Source organism: Coturnix japonica, chromosome Z, assembly GCF_054131305.1.
Source record: "Coturnix japonica strain WE chromosome Z, WE-NBRP24, whole genome shotgun sequence".
Taxonomy (NCBI): Eukaryota; Metazoa; Chordata; class Aves; order Galliformes; family Phasianidae; genus Coturnix; species Coturnix japonica.
This window is the reverse complement of record NC_140702.1, coordinates 58,308,557-58,323,185: the sequence shown is the minus strand read 5'-3', so window position 1 is coordinate 58,323,185 and position 14,629 is coordinate 58,308,557. Positions and strand designations below refer to the sequence as shown.

Here is a 14,629-nt window from a genome sequence, read left to right as displayed (position 1 = left end):
TTCTTGAACTTTGACATCTCAATGCCCCAGGGAAGCTGTTCTATTGCCTGACCACCATCTGGTGAAGAATGTTTTCCTAATATTGAACCTGAACCTTTTCTGATACAAAAGCAAGTAGCAAGCTGTATTGAATATTCCTCAACAAATAGTTTGCATGCTGTGATCTCCATGAGACGGAGACACATTTATAATGTATTTTCCACTGCTTTGCTTACCATTTGTTTTACTCCTAACTAGATCAGACCAGACATTAAGAAAAATTTCTTTACTGTCAGAGTGGTCAAATACTGGAACACACTTTTGGGTTGATGTCTGTCAGTGTTCAAGAGGCAATTAGGATAATGCCCTCAGTAACATGCTGTAATTTTTGGCTAGCCCTGTAGCTGTCAGGCAGTCAAACCAGATAATCTTTGTAACTCCCTTCCAACTGAACTATTCTAACTGTAATAGGTTCAGACAGATTTAAATCTCTTGTGCAAACTGAGGTGCTCCTGCTGTGGATAGTAACTAGTCGAGAAAATGTCTTCCTTCTTCAGTATATCATGAGATTCTGCTTGAATGCGCCTTTCCTGTCTAGGAACTCTTGTTCAGAATGTTCCAGTGTAATTGTTTTTCATTGTAAGATGCTGAGCATTTGGAGCACTTCATACTGTGAGAGCATATAGCCACCTGAAAGGCAATGCAATAGATAAGTCAACCCAAAGGAAATATTGTGCCCTTTTCAAAGTGAAACAATTCCAGTTCGGCTGAAATCAAATATAGAATGAAGATGAAATAAAATGAATAAAATATCCTTTCAGTTTTTCTCAAATTTGATTTTATACAACCAAGCAAAAGCAAAACATTTGATGTCCTAGCCTTTTCCACTATTTGCAGTGAAGTTAAAATTCCATTGCCAGCAAAGGATGAAGGGTTTGCTACTCCTTGGATGGCAGCTAATGTGCGGGCAAGCCCATTATTGATTTTACAATATATAAAATGTTACAGTGAGAGTTACTTGTGTATGGCATCTGCCCCTTGAAACACACTTTATTGGAAGCAGAGTGGCCACCCTGTCCTGCTCCTCCTTTCTTCCCCTCTCCCCAAATCTTTACCCCAAGGAAATCAAGATTAAGACATTTATTTCCACCTGCTTTGAAGTATTACAAAACTCCTGTCCCCAAAGTCTTTTCTCTTTAGCAATATTGGGCACTCTAATTGCAGTATGTACTTTACATGCAAATTTTAATGATTAAATGAAAATTAGTTTTTCCTGGAAGGTGAGAAGCAGTGTCCCCTGAATCAAAAACAGTTTCTTTGAAGCAGATAAATAGAACATGAGAAAGCATTGTTAAATTGAGTACTCGCCTTATTGTATATGTTAGCAAACATTTTGAGTAACGAAGTATCAATATATAAACATACTGGGGAGAATGGTAATAGCATGTGTGTACACACTAGTGTGTGTAACACACTAGTGAAAAACCTACAGTTTATTGGCGAAGAAACAGAGGAAACAATCGGAGTTGGTTTAATCTAAGAAAATAAAAGTTCTATGTATTAGTGTCAAATGTAAGGCATAAAAGGTGGACTGGAATGAAAAGGAAGGTACAGCAAATTAGGAAGAGGAAAAGAAAAGAACATCTTGAAACTGGGGAGCTGTGAGGCCGGACAGCCCATGGTGATGAGCCCAAGCAACAGGCTGTGACATCACCGGGTGACGGATTGTGACTGCTCAGCCCTCACTGCTCATAGTGGGGTGCGGGCAGAGCCTGGCTCAGTCTGGCTCGTTCCTGGACCCTGCTGAGCAGCTCTGCGAGGCTTGGAGGTTCTTCGAGCAAGGTTTTGGCTGTGCTGTGCTGGGTCGTGCCTGGGGCTGCTCGCAGCATCTCAGTGCCTGACCCACAGCATCGCTTCTGTTTCCCCGGCCCTGCCCAGTGCAGGCAGCTGGGACTCTACTGAGTGCACCCGCAGCAGCGGAGGTGAGTGGTGCGGGGACATGTGGGTCCCTCAGGGCAGTCCTGGGCTTGGCAGGGCTTCCTGCTGAGGACTTTCACAGCCTGGGACAGCCAGTGACTGTGGCCTCTCTTCCTCTTGCAGTGAGACACCACCGCTGCAGCTCTGGTGAAGGAGAACAGCTCGTCATCCTCAGTTCTCCCGGACAGCTGCAGTGAGGGGAACATGTCTGCAGAAGAGGCGTGGACATGTTCCATCTGTCGCGATGTGCGACAGGACATGGCCCGTGTGATCCCATGTAATCACACATTCTGCCTGGGCTGCATCCAGCGGTGGGCGACTGTGAGGGACAGCTGCCCGCTGTGCAGGACGGCCATGCGGACCATCCGGGTCTGCGTGCGGGGAGACAAGCAGTTCGTGGACTGCATCGTGTCCCCGCCCGCAGTGCCGGTGCCCGTCGGCTTCAGCACCAGCACCGGCCCCAGCGGCGCTGCGGCATCTGCTCCGCCCTCTGCACCAGCGTCCCCTGAGCCCATGGCCGCGGAGCCGGAGAGAGTGGGCGGCCTCCCTCCAGAGGTCTGGGCTGCGCTGTTCAGGGTCAGACGAGACATCCTCGACCCGGTGCTGCCCTGGATTGAGCAGGAGCTCCGTCGCAACGGGGAGCTGCGCTGGTGGAAGATCAACTGGCTGAGGAGCGTGATCCTGGCGTTCCTGTGCCAGGTGGGGCCGGACAGGGACACCCTGGTGCAGTGCATAGAGCACGCCCTGGGACCCATCACCGCACCGCTCATCGACGGCCTCGTCAGAACCATCGAGAGCCGCTGCGGCCAGGAGGCCTGGAGGATGCTGGGCCTCGAAGACCCCGGCGCTGCCCAGGAGCAGGAGAACGGCTCCGAAGACCCCGGCGCTGCCCCGGAGCACGAGGACGGCCCCGCTGCCCCGTCCGGTCCCGTCTCCTCCCCGCAGGATCCCGCCGCCCCCAGCGCCGCGCCCTCCGGCAGCTCCGGGGGTCCCGACGCGGAGGAGCTCCCCGGCACGTCCAGCGGGGCCCTCGGCACAGGATCCCGGCGCCCCACCAAGAGGAGGGCCGGCAGCGCCCAGCGCGCTCCTCCGCCCCGCAAGAGGCGGCGCCCCCGGCGCCACTAGCCGGGCTGTCACAGCTTTTAGTAGAATAAAAGACAAAAACACACAAGCACGTGTCGTTCCCTGGCTCCAACTTCCCAGACCGTTCGCCCTTCACGCACACGCCCAACACGGTGCCACTCAAGTGTCAGTGATACCTCAGCACCCCTATTGCTCTCCTAAAATACCTGAAAAGGGATTGCGGCAAAAGCTGCCAGACTGTTCTCACTGGTGACAGTGTCACGGAGTTCTCCAGATCGATCTCTCTCCGTGACAGGGGGGCAGTGGGCACATGGGCCCCCAAATGGGAAGGGGAAATAAAAAGGGAAAATGGTAGAGAGATGGGAGCTGGGCTCAAGGAAACAAACAGAGCAGTGGAAATGATCTAAGGAGGAAAATTTAGTTTACTACTTGTGATATCGGAATGCAAGATAAAAAAGTATAATACAATCTAACTGAAACTGAGGCTAATAAATCAAGTAAAATAAGAGAGAGAGATGCACTGATGAGACCTCGCCTGGAGTGCTGTACCCAGATATGGAGTCCTTAGTACAAGAGAGATGTGGGCCTCTTGGAGCACATCCAGAGGAGGGACACAGAAACGATCCAAGGAGTGGAACACCTCCCCTGTGAGGACAGGCTGAGAGAGCTGGGGCTGTTCAGCCTGGAGAAGAGAAGGCTCCAAGGTGACCTGAGAGTGGCCTTTCAGTATCCAATGGGGGCTGTAAGAAAGAAGGTAATGGACTCTCTAGCAGAGTCTTTTGTGATAGGACAAAGGGAAAGAGTTTCAGACTTAAAAAGGGGAGATTTAGGTTGGATATAAGGAAGAAAAAGGCTTTTTACAATAAAGAACAGGTTGTCTAGAGACACTGTGGATGGCCTATTCCTGGAGACAGTGAAGGTCAGGCTGCAACAGGATCTGAGCATCCTGATCCATCTGTACATGTGCCTGTTCATAGCAAAGGAGTTGGGCTAGATGGGAGCTATTGGTAACAGGTGAACTGGATGATCTTGTAGGTCTTTTCCAACCTTGGTGATTTTTGAAATGCACTCTTTTACTTACTTATCATCGGGCTTGTTCCCTTCTTTCTCATCCTCTTGGTTTATTTTTTTCTCCATTTGTTTTTTAAAGGCAGATGCTTAAGCAAGGAAGAATGAAGATTAAATGTCTGTTTTCCCACAACACACTTTCTTTCAAAATAAGGCACATATCAGCCACTTGTCCTCTGCCACAATAGTGTTTTAACTGGGATATTCAGTATTTGTCTTGCTCAAAGGACCTTAGGAAAGAATGCTGTCATGAGCAATGTAAAGTCTCACAGGTTACTACCACACATCATTTCCATGGCCATTCAGGATGCCATGACTTATATTATTCTGACAGTTGTTCTTTGCTGAACTTACAGAAGTTTTTTGATGTTTTTTTTAAATTATTATTATTATTATTTATTTTTTATTGAGTTCATTGCAGTGTACGTGGTATTGGGTATATATTTTTTCTTCCATTTAACTATTTATTGCATTAGGTTTGCAAGAAAGTCCTTATATTCTTTCATGTGTGTAAGATTAAGCTGAACTGGAACCCTGTTAATCTAAAATGCCTTTAAATAACTATAAAATAAATGAATACAAGGGAGGTTGGCAAAAGCTTTAAGACCTTCACAAAGAAAAGGAATGGAGGAGTTGAGAAATAAATGCTCCAAAATTGTTGGGCATATCAGATTATATGAAGCCTCGTATATAAAAAGTACTATTCTGACCTCTTAGCTGAGATATGCTCTTAACCTAAGCCCATTAGAGAATAATTTTCTTTGGGCTAAATAACTGCTAACTGAGCATAAAACTCTCTTGATTTGATAACCACTGACATGAGAACATGGAAGGTTACAAGAAATTGTATAGATCTTCCCTTTTGCTACACAAAAGTAACTTCCATGCTGAAAGGGTGCTAGAGTTATATGTGGTGAGAGCATACCTTGTGTCTGGAACTGCCTTTGCATATCTTGAAATTTCACTACATTTCCTCGTGAGATATATGGGAGCAAACAGGGCAGAAGTCTGTGGTAGTCCCTGTTGTGCTTTGAGAATCCTTGAGCTGCAGTTGGAATAGATTCTCCTCCAAATGGACTTTTCATAGGAAAGAAATCATTATTGTTCTCAACAGATTGAATGTGAACCATTATATATTAGAGGTGTAAATGTTTCACAAGAGGAAGTACAATTTTCTTTTGGCCCTGCAGAAGTGGCTGTAACTCTAAGTGCCCTTGAATTGCTAGCGGGACATTCTAAAAACCGTGGACACTGATCTTCTAAGTGTTTGGTCAGAAGGGTATTCAGTTTAAGGAAATTTTGAGAAAATTCTGTGTAAGTGCAAAATACAGTTCTGTAGAGTCATTTGCACAAATAGAAGATGCTGACTGTCCTGGGAGGTAGTTATTCCTTGCTAGTTGTTTATCCCTTTGAAAACCTGAATATGAATGGATGTCATGATGCTGCAAACTGGTGTGCCTTTCTGTCACGGAACTATCTAGATTGATCTATATCTGTGACGGGGGGGCAGTAGGCTGGCGGAGGATCTTGAGAGCAGCCCTTCAGTGAAGGACTTGGGGGTCATGGAAGAAGAGAAGATGGACATGAGCCAGCAGTGTGCGCTTCCAGCCCAGCTGTCTATCATCATGTCATGGAGAACAGGAGAGGTGCCTGAAGACTGGAGGATAGCCAAAGTCATTCCAATCTACAAAAATTCCAGGAGGAAGGACTCACATCCACCCCCGAGAAAGTGTTGGAACTACTTATTCTGGACATCATCTCCAAGCAGGTGCAAGGCCTTGAACATCTCCACAAAGGGAGGTTCCCTAAACGTGGGGGATCTCCCATCAGCGTTGGCCTCACTTTCATGGAGAAGATGGAACTGGGTTAGGCTGGATGAGCAGGAATGTTCCAGTGTGATACCAGGACTACAGCCCTGGACAAGGGACAGCTCCTATCCTGTGTGTGGCATGGTGACCATTGCTTGTAGGTCAAAGAAAGCAAACCTCAGAAGTTTTCCTGATGCATTTTAGATGTGGACTTGAATGGAATCATGCCCTGGCTATGCCACTTTGCCTTGGAGAAATATATAATGGTTGAAGCTTCGATGTGTGAACACTTGGATAAGAAAGGATCATGACATAACTGCCAATTAACCCAATTTATGCCAAGACCTCGACCATCTGGTGGTGCGAGACACAGCCATGGATGCCATGAGGTCTTCTCTCCATTTACTGCTGTGTCACACTCCTTATGTACCATCCTAATTCCCACGCAGACACGTACACCCGCTACGCAAAACCCGATGCATGCAAGAGGACCTATACACACAACCTACCTGAACTCCCCACCCGCTAACTCTTAAAGTATGGGCCATAACTCAGCTATTCTAGAACACTCTATCTACTCAGAACTACTGTATGCACTCATAAATCCTTACGAAGACAACTTCGTACCCCAACAGGATCATAAAACCCACCCATCCCCAAGTGCCTGCCACAGGAGTGCTGCCACCCAGCAGGTCAGGTTAGCACTGAGCTTCCAGGTATGGTCACCCAGTTTCTTTGGCAGCTGTGCCAGAGCCTCACCGCGCTCTGAGTGAGGAATTCCTTCTGGCAGTTCCCCTGACCTCCTCATTTCTCCAATCTAAACTGTTCTCACCCTTGTCCTGTCACATTCAGGCCATAGCGGGTTGGTCAGCACATGCACTTGAAATGCCAGCTGGGCTGTAGACGCACAGACATACACTAGACTCTCTCTGCTGGGACATCCCACTATGGGTGTGATGGGAAAGGCCTGAGGGAGGCCATCCTTCCTGCTCCTGGAAGCATTGGGCCCCGCAGTCTTCACTGCCCACATAAGCCACCATCCCTCCCACGTGAGTGCTGCACCCTCAGCGCTCTGAGGTGGTGACCATGTGTCATGGTTTTATGACTTTGGGTTCTCAGTATTCCACACCGTAACATCATGTGGTGCACTGAGAGTTAAAGAGTTCAATCTCCTGTTCTAGGTACCTGTCCCAGAAGAGAAGAACTGCACACCCCAAAGGACTTTGTGTTCAGAGAGGAGATAAAGCCCCTGGCAAGGTCACGCAACCAGGCTCTCCTCCCTGCTGCTCAACCCAGATGCACGTCTCAGCGCTAGAGGAAGGCCTTCAATTTTGGACACTCTTACTATATCTGAGAGCATTTATTAGCTGCAGTTCGACTTGTACTGTATTATACTGCATGGTAGAGTTGTTTCTCCTCGGATCGTTTCCACTGTTATTTTTGAGGGGTCCCATCTCTCTACCCTTTTTCCCTGATCCCCCTACACGGAGGTGCTGATCTCTGCCATTAGTCATGGAACTTGGCCAAATCAGCCCATACACCATGGTAACCGTGATGTCACAGTGGTGGCAGGGAGCGGCCATTGTGACACGCGGGGCTGGGAGCAGAGCTAAGGCTACTGGGCTGAGCCCGTGCTCAGTGCGGCTTGGTGAGGTGTGGAGAGAGCACTGATTCTCTTGTTTCTCACTGTCAATGCCAAACATGTCCAAAGGGAATAAGAAGGCCCCCAACTCTGGGGATCCAGGTGAGAGCACCATATCCCTGTGCATGGCTTCCCACTGCTGGGGGTCTGACTGAGCTGGCACGGAGCAGGCCCTGGGGATGTCTTCCAGGGACACCAAGCCCTGCCAGGTGCTCACCACTGCTCACGGTTGCTCTCTCCTTCCTCTGCAGTGTGCATGCTGTGCCGCCAGGCACAGGTCGACCCGGATATCTGCGGGCAGACATTTGTCAATGGTGGGCTCTGTGCCCACCACTTCTGCTTGGTGAGTTTCCTCAAGAGCTAGGGCTCCTGCCAGGGATGCTCCTTTCCTTTCTGGCCTCATGAGATCCCCCTTTTCTCTCCCATAGTTCTTTGCCAACAACCTTTTGGAAAGGAGACGCCCAGTGGGGGGAATTTCTGGCTTCCCCCTTGATGCCGTCCAGCGCACAATCCAGCAGGCTGACAAGAAGGTGAGGACCTGAACACAGTGGGGAGCTTGGTGCTGGCAGAGGCCCACACTGGCTTCCCCTGGACACAAAGAAAGCGACTGCAGCCCTTCTAGCTGGCTCCAGGACAAATGCCCACTGGAGCAGACAAGACTTGTCTGCCAGCTGGCTGTGCAGAGTGTGAGGCAGTGGTGCCCACGCCCTGCACCCTGGCTGGAGAAGTGGGGCTGGCCGCAGAGGCCCTGGGCCCACCGCTGATGGGGGCTGCTCTGCTCTTTTCAGCGCTGCTTTGTCTGTGGTGGAAGGGGAGCTTCCATCAGCTGTGCGGAGGCAGGCTGCAAGCGCAGCTTCCATCTGCCCTGCGCCGAGGATGGAGAATGCATCACCCAGTACTTTGGGGAGCACAGGTAAGAGGCTGTCAGCAGCAGCCAAGCTGCTTTCCCTTCCAGGAAGGAACCCGCCGCAAACAGCTCTCAGCATCCTGTCAGAGACAGAGCCCAGGCCTGGCTCTCCTTCCTGGTTCTCTGTCCTCCTCGCAGCACTTCTCACCGTGCCCATCCCTTCTCTCCTCCTGCCCAGGTCCTTCTGCTGGGAGCACTGCCCTCAGCAGGCAGACGAGGCAGCTCCATCACCAAACACAGTCTGTGTCATCTGCCTGGAGCCTGTGGGAGAGAGAACATCGTACCACACCATGGTGTGCCCAGTGTGCAAACAGGCCTGGTTCCACCGGGGCTGCATCAGGGTAAGAGCCCTACCCTTGCCCAGTGGCTATGGCCAGTGCCCAGCAGCACCCAGCCCTGCTCGCGCTCACGCTGCTTGTGCTTCTCCTGCAGAAACAGGCCATGCACGCTGGTACCATGCTCTTCTTCTGCCCCGTCTGCAGAGCAAAAGCGCGATTCCGTTCCAAAATGGCCATGCTGGGGATCCAAATCCCAGTCAGGTTGGTGTACTTCTGCCCAGCTCCGCAGACTTTCAGTTGCTGTGCCTGCCCAGGAACTGCCCTGGTAGGCCCGATCTGCTTCCATCCTGCGAGCATGGGTGTCAGCTTCAGGGAGAAGCTGGGAATGAGCTGGAGGTGGATGAGCAGGGATGCCCTGCATCTGCCTCACACCTGGGGCACAGGAGACTCATCAGATTCCCTCTCTTCTCTGGCAGACGGCCATCTTGGTGGGATGACGAAGCTTACCAGTCGCTGCGAGAAAGATACAGGCACTGCGATGCCAGCGACTGCTATCACCCAGGAGGCAGGCATGAGGCAGCATATGACGGGTGAGTGACCTCTGCAGTCCTCTGGGGATCTGCATGGGATCTCAGCCTCATCACAGACCAGTGGAGCAAGGACTGAACACTAGAGCTGCTCCGGCTGCTCCCTGCCACAGTTCACTTTATCCTCACAGCCACGACCTGTTTGCTTCCCCAGGCCCTGGGAGCTGTTTCTCTGCAGGTCCTGTGCCTCAAAAGGCATACACTGGTGGTGCGCCTTCTGGTCCAGCAGTGCTGACAACTGGGAGTGCGACTCCTGCGCTGGCGTGGATTCTGGTAAGAGGCAGAGCCCTGTGCCGCTGGGCTGGGTCGAGGCAAGGCCTGGCGGTGCGTGCTCAGGGTGACCCTGCCACAGTCTCTGTCCCATGGTGGATGGCAGCCTGTCCTGCCCTGGGGCTGCAGGTTCATCCTGCTGACCTTCCTGTCTCTCCTTACAGATTCCAGCTCCGAGAATGAGCTTGACTCCCCCCGCGCTCCCATCTTCATGGTAGCAGTGCTACCCCACGACATTTCTGAACCTGAAAACATCAGGTCTGGACCCAGCAGCCAGGCAGCAACAGACCCATCCTGCAGCTCCGAGCTGCCTGAGCTCAACGAGCAGCCCAGAGAGCCTGCACCAGAGCAGAGGGCCAGCCAGGCACTTTTCTCTGAGGAGCAGGACACATCTGAGCAGCGCCAAGGACGTGGTGGGAGGAGACGGGCAGCAGCTGCAGGTGCCCAGACCTGTTCCCAGAGCCCCAGCAGACGGAGGACAGCACGGTCCTCCAGAAGCACCCCGGCAGCTGCCCCCAGAAGGCATCCCAGGCAGCGTGGGACCGGCCGCACAAGAAGCCGCTCCCCGTTGCAAGGCCGGGCCTCAGGCCCCCAAAGTCAGCCCCGAAGATGTCGTGGCAGCAGCCGTACGACAGCCCGAGGTGCTCAGAGCAGCGCCCGCACCTCGGCCACACCGGCACCATCGAGGTCCTCAAGGGCTTCCCCGCTGCCAGCACGCAGGCGACAATCCAGGCAGCGAGGGCGGGCCCACACTCGAAGCCGATCCCCAGTGGGGCGTCGCGCTTCAGATTCCCGCAGCCGGCCCCGAGGAGGCCGAGGGAGCCGGTCCAGGCAGCGGGGACCAGCCCGGGCACGGAGCCGCTCCCGCGTCCCACAGCACAGAAGGCGCCGCCACAGCCAGTCCCAGAGACGGCGCAGAAGCAGCCGCGTCCCATCCTCCCGTGATGGTTGTGCTTCCAAGCGGCGAAGAAAATAAACCTGGAAGATAGCCCCGGGCACAAAGCTGCTCCTGGGTCCAGCAACAGAGAAGACACCCCCACAGTCACCGTCGTTAGAGAAGATGTCCACGCAGCCAGTCCCAAAGACTGTGTGAAAGCAGTCGTGTCCCATCCCCCTGTCACAATTGTTATCCCAATTAGGCAAAAAAATAAACCTTTAAAATATTCCCCACAAATTGGCTTCATTCCTCTCTTCTTGTCCTATGATGGGCATTGTTGGGAGCTGAGACCACAGGGCTGTCTTCTCCCCAGCACCTTCCCAGATGGATTTATCTTTAGATCTGTGTCCATGACAGGGGGCTGCAAGCCCACAGGCCCACCGGCCTTTAAAAAAGGGGGAACATCAGAGGGGTGTCAGCAGTTTACAGGCCAGTTCAGCCCATTCCCATGACTAACTCGGATCGGAGAACCACAAACCCACAGCCCGGGAAAGGGAAAAATCAGGGAAGAGTAGTGAGATGGGAGCCGGGCCTAAAACAAAGCAGTGGCAACTATCTGAGGAGGGCAGTAAATCATATTTGAAAAGTCGTGGCTGTCAGGTGAAGTCCCGGATGACTGGAGGAAGAAACAAGAAAGGGAGCAAGGAGGAGCTGGGGAACTACAGGCTGCTGAGTCTCACATCTGTGCCTGGAACATCACTGAACAGATCCTCATGGATGACGTGCTTGATCATATGAGGAATGAGTGTGTGATCCAAGACAGCTAGCACGGCTTCACCAGAATAAGGTCGTGCTTAACCAACCTGGTGGCCTTCTATGATGGAGTGACAACTCTGGTGGAGAAGGGGAAGGTGACTGATGTTATATACCTGGACTTGAGCAAGGCCTTTGACATGGTTCCCTCCACATCCTTATCTCTAAATTTGAGGGGTGTGAATTTTACAGGTGGGCCACTAGATGGGTAAGAAATTGGTAGAAAAGCTGTAGACATACAGAGGGTAGTGATTAATGGTTCTGTGTCCAGGTGGAGGCTGGTAACAAGGTAAGAAACTCAAGGCTTACTGTGATTTCCAAAATACCACACAACTTAGGCAGATACAATTGTGAAAGGGCTGTTCTACAGCAATTTCCCATTAAAGTATGTGTTTACATCTGGACCATGATGTAAAGGGAATGGAAGGGAAGGGAACGAAAAAGAATTGAGGAAAAATAAGAAAAAGAGATAGAATTCTTAGGTTAATATAAAAACAGCATAATAGGAAAGAACAGGGAAAAGGGGGAAAAAAAAAAAAAGTATGGCACCCCACCCACTGACTGCTGCCCATAGGATATGGAATATCCCGTTGGCTTTTCTGGGTCAGCTGTCCAGATTCTGTCTCTTCCAAGGACCCCCAGCTCCTTGCTTACTGGGCAGCCTGAGAAGCTGAAACACGTTTGACTCTGTAAAGCACTGCTCTGCAACAATTGAAACATTGGTGTGTTATGAACATTGTTTTCCTAGTATGTCCAAAACACAGCACCATACCAGCTACAGTGATGTGGTTTAACTCTGTCCCAGTCAAAACCAGTGTCCACCTCTTATTCAGTGTCATCTATGTCATATGCATGGCTCACTCTTCTACAACTGGGTGAGCAGACTGGAAGATGAGGGGAAGGCTGTTGATGTAGTCTACCTAGATTCCAGCAAAGCCTTTGAAACACTGTCTCACGGTGTTCTCCTGGGGAAACTGGCCGCCCGTGGCCTGGACAGGTCTGCCCTTCTTTGGACAAGGAACTGGCTACAGGGCTGTGCCCAATGTGTAGAGGTTAATGGAGTTAAGTCCAGCTGGTGACCCATTACAAGTGGTGTCCCCCGGGGATCAGTACGGGGGCCCATCTTGTTTAATATCTTCACTGATGACCTAGATTAGGGGATTGAGTGTACTCTCAGTAAGTTTGCAGATGACACCAAGCTGTGAGGTAGTTCTGATTTTCTGAGGGTAGGGAGGCCCTTCAGAGGGATCTGGATAAGCTGGATCACTGGGTTGATTATTGTAGGTCCTTTCCAACCTTGTGAATGTATAGTTCTACGCTAAACATGCTGCCAGGGGTCAGGACTTGGTCACTGTCCTTCTTAATTAACTTCTTAAAAATGAGTGTAATGTTCCATTTTCTTGTCCGTAGGTACATCTACCAGGAGGGGAGTAAACTCTTCAAAAGGGCTGAAAATAGCAGGACTAGGGGAAACGGTTTTAAGTTGAAGGAGGGAAGATTTAGGTTGGATGTTAGGGGAAAGTTCTTTACTAGAAGGGTGGTTAGGTCCTGGAACAGGCTGCCCAATGAGGTTGTGGATGCCCCGTCCTTGGAGGTGTTCAAGACCAGGTTGGACAGGGCCCTGGGCAAACTGATCTATTAAATGTGTATGTTTGGTGGCCCTGCTAGGCAGGGGGGTTGGAACTACATGATCCTTGAGGTCCCTTCCAACCCGGGTAATTCTGTGATTCTGTGATTCTGTGATCTTCACTGCTTTTTAAGTCTGATAGAGAGTGGCTTATCAACTCCATCTTTTGATTCCTTATGGACTCTGGAATGGATCTTCCCGGGTCTTGGGGATATGTCCAAATCTCTAACAGTGGCCTTATGCTTGATCTCCATAGGATGGGAGGCACTTTGTTTCCCCAGGTGACCACCAGTGAAAACTGGTCACCTCAGAGTGAGGGACTAGCCCAAGTGTACTGTGAGTCTATATAACACCCTGAGAAACTCTTAAGCCACAGGAGAGTACCTGGTGTCACTTCACTTGACTTGACAGGTGTCCCAGTCCTGGAACTGGGGCAAGAGAAGGCTCCAGAAGTCCAGGCACTGGGACATATAAATAGGGGTACACACAAGTCTAGGGGAGGCCCCTTCTCTCCGCACCTGACACCCCCACTGGCAGGTCAGATGCTGGATCCAGAACTGCTGAATTCTCTCCCCCACACTTCAACAACCTGTTTTTCTTTCTTTCCTCCTGAAGGTGCTAAGGCAAGGCTTCCCAAAAGCTGTTAAGTAACTTAGGGTTTACTTTGATTTCCCATAAAGCTGCACAGCTTAGATAGATATGCTTCTGAGAGGCCCAACACCTACTGGATTGTGTTTCTATAAGGATTTCTCTTTAAAGTGGATGTTTGGGCATGGTCCGTGTTATTCCATCTCAATCCAGTCTGAGGGGATTCATGAATTCGACTAATTCCCCCATCCCAGAGGTGGGCTGTGACACTGGGAAGGAAATATATATCCAGACTGAGAATGGAAGATATTTCTGAAAAGCATCAGGATCATGCTTACAGAAGAGGAATGGGAAAGATGGACCAGACATTCCTGAAGCAAGGAGAATGCCAAACCCAATTTCTGTGTAACACACTAGTGAAAAACCTACAGTTTATTGGTGAAGAAACAGAGGAAATATATAATCGGAGTTGATTTAATCAAAGGAAATAAAAGTTCTATATATTAGTGTCAAACATAAAGGCACAAAAGTTGGACTGGAATGAAAAGGAAGGTACAGCAAATTAGGAAGAGGAAAAGAAAAGAACATCTTGAAACTGGGGTGCTGTGAGGCCGGACAGCCCATGGTGATGAGCCCAAGCAACAGGCTGTGACATCACCGGGTGACGGATTGTGACTGCTCAGCCCTCACTGCTCATAGTGGGGTGCGGGCAGAGCCTGGCTCAGTCTGGCTCGTTCCTGGACCCTGCTGAGCAGCTCTGCGAGGCTTGGAGGTTCTTCGAGCAAGGTTTTGGCTGTGCTGTGCTGGGTCGTGCCTGGGGCTGCTCGCAGCATCTCAGTGCCTGACCCACAGCATCGCTTCTGTTTCCCCGGCCCTGCCCAGTGCAGGCAGCTGGGACTCTACTGAGTGCACCCGCAGCAGCGGAGGTGAGTGGTGCGGGGACATGTGGGTCCCTCAGGGCAGTCCTGGGCTTGGCAGGGCTTCCTGCTGAGGACTTTCACAGCCTGGGACAGCCAGTGACTGTGGCCTCTCTTCCTCTTGCAGTGAGACACCACCGCTGCAGCTCTGGTGAAGGAGAACAGCTCGTCATCCTCAGTTCTCCCGGACAGCTGCAGTGAGGGGAAC

At 50.9% G+C, this 14,629-nt stretch overlaps 2 protein-coding genes across 2 annotated transcripts; both read left to right on the top strand.

Annotated features, from left to right (window-relative positions):
* Window positions 1-2,160: 2,160 nt before the first annotated feature.
* On the top strand, window positions 2,161-3,773 carry LOC146754111 (uncharacterized). The gene has a single exon (XM_085528264.1). The coding sequence runs from the start codon at window positions 2,161-2,163 to the stop codon at window positions 3,079-3,081; it is 921 nt and encodes a 306-aa protein (XP_085384390.1). The 3' UTR covers window positions 3,082-3,773.
* A 1,699-nt stretch (window positions 3,774-5,472) lies between these two features.
* Window positions 5,473-10,786, top strand: LOC146754110 (E3 ubiquitin-protein ligase PHF7-like). The gene is made up of 9 exons (XM_085528265.1): window positions 5,473-7,659; window positions 7,809-7,900; window positions 7,986-8,087; window positions 8,346-8,470; window positions 8,643-8,805; window positions 8,897-9,003; window positions 9,219-9,332; window positions 9,484-9,602; window positions 9,764-10,786. The coding sequence occupies exons 1-9, from the start codon at window positions 7,608-7,610 to the stop codon at window positions 10,573-10,575; spliced, it is 1,686 nt and encodes a 561-aa protein (XP_085384391.1). The 5' UTR covers window positions 5,473-7,607; the 3' UTR covers window positions 10,576-10,786.
* The last annotated feature ends 3,843 nt before the right edge of the window (window positions 10,787-14,629 follow it).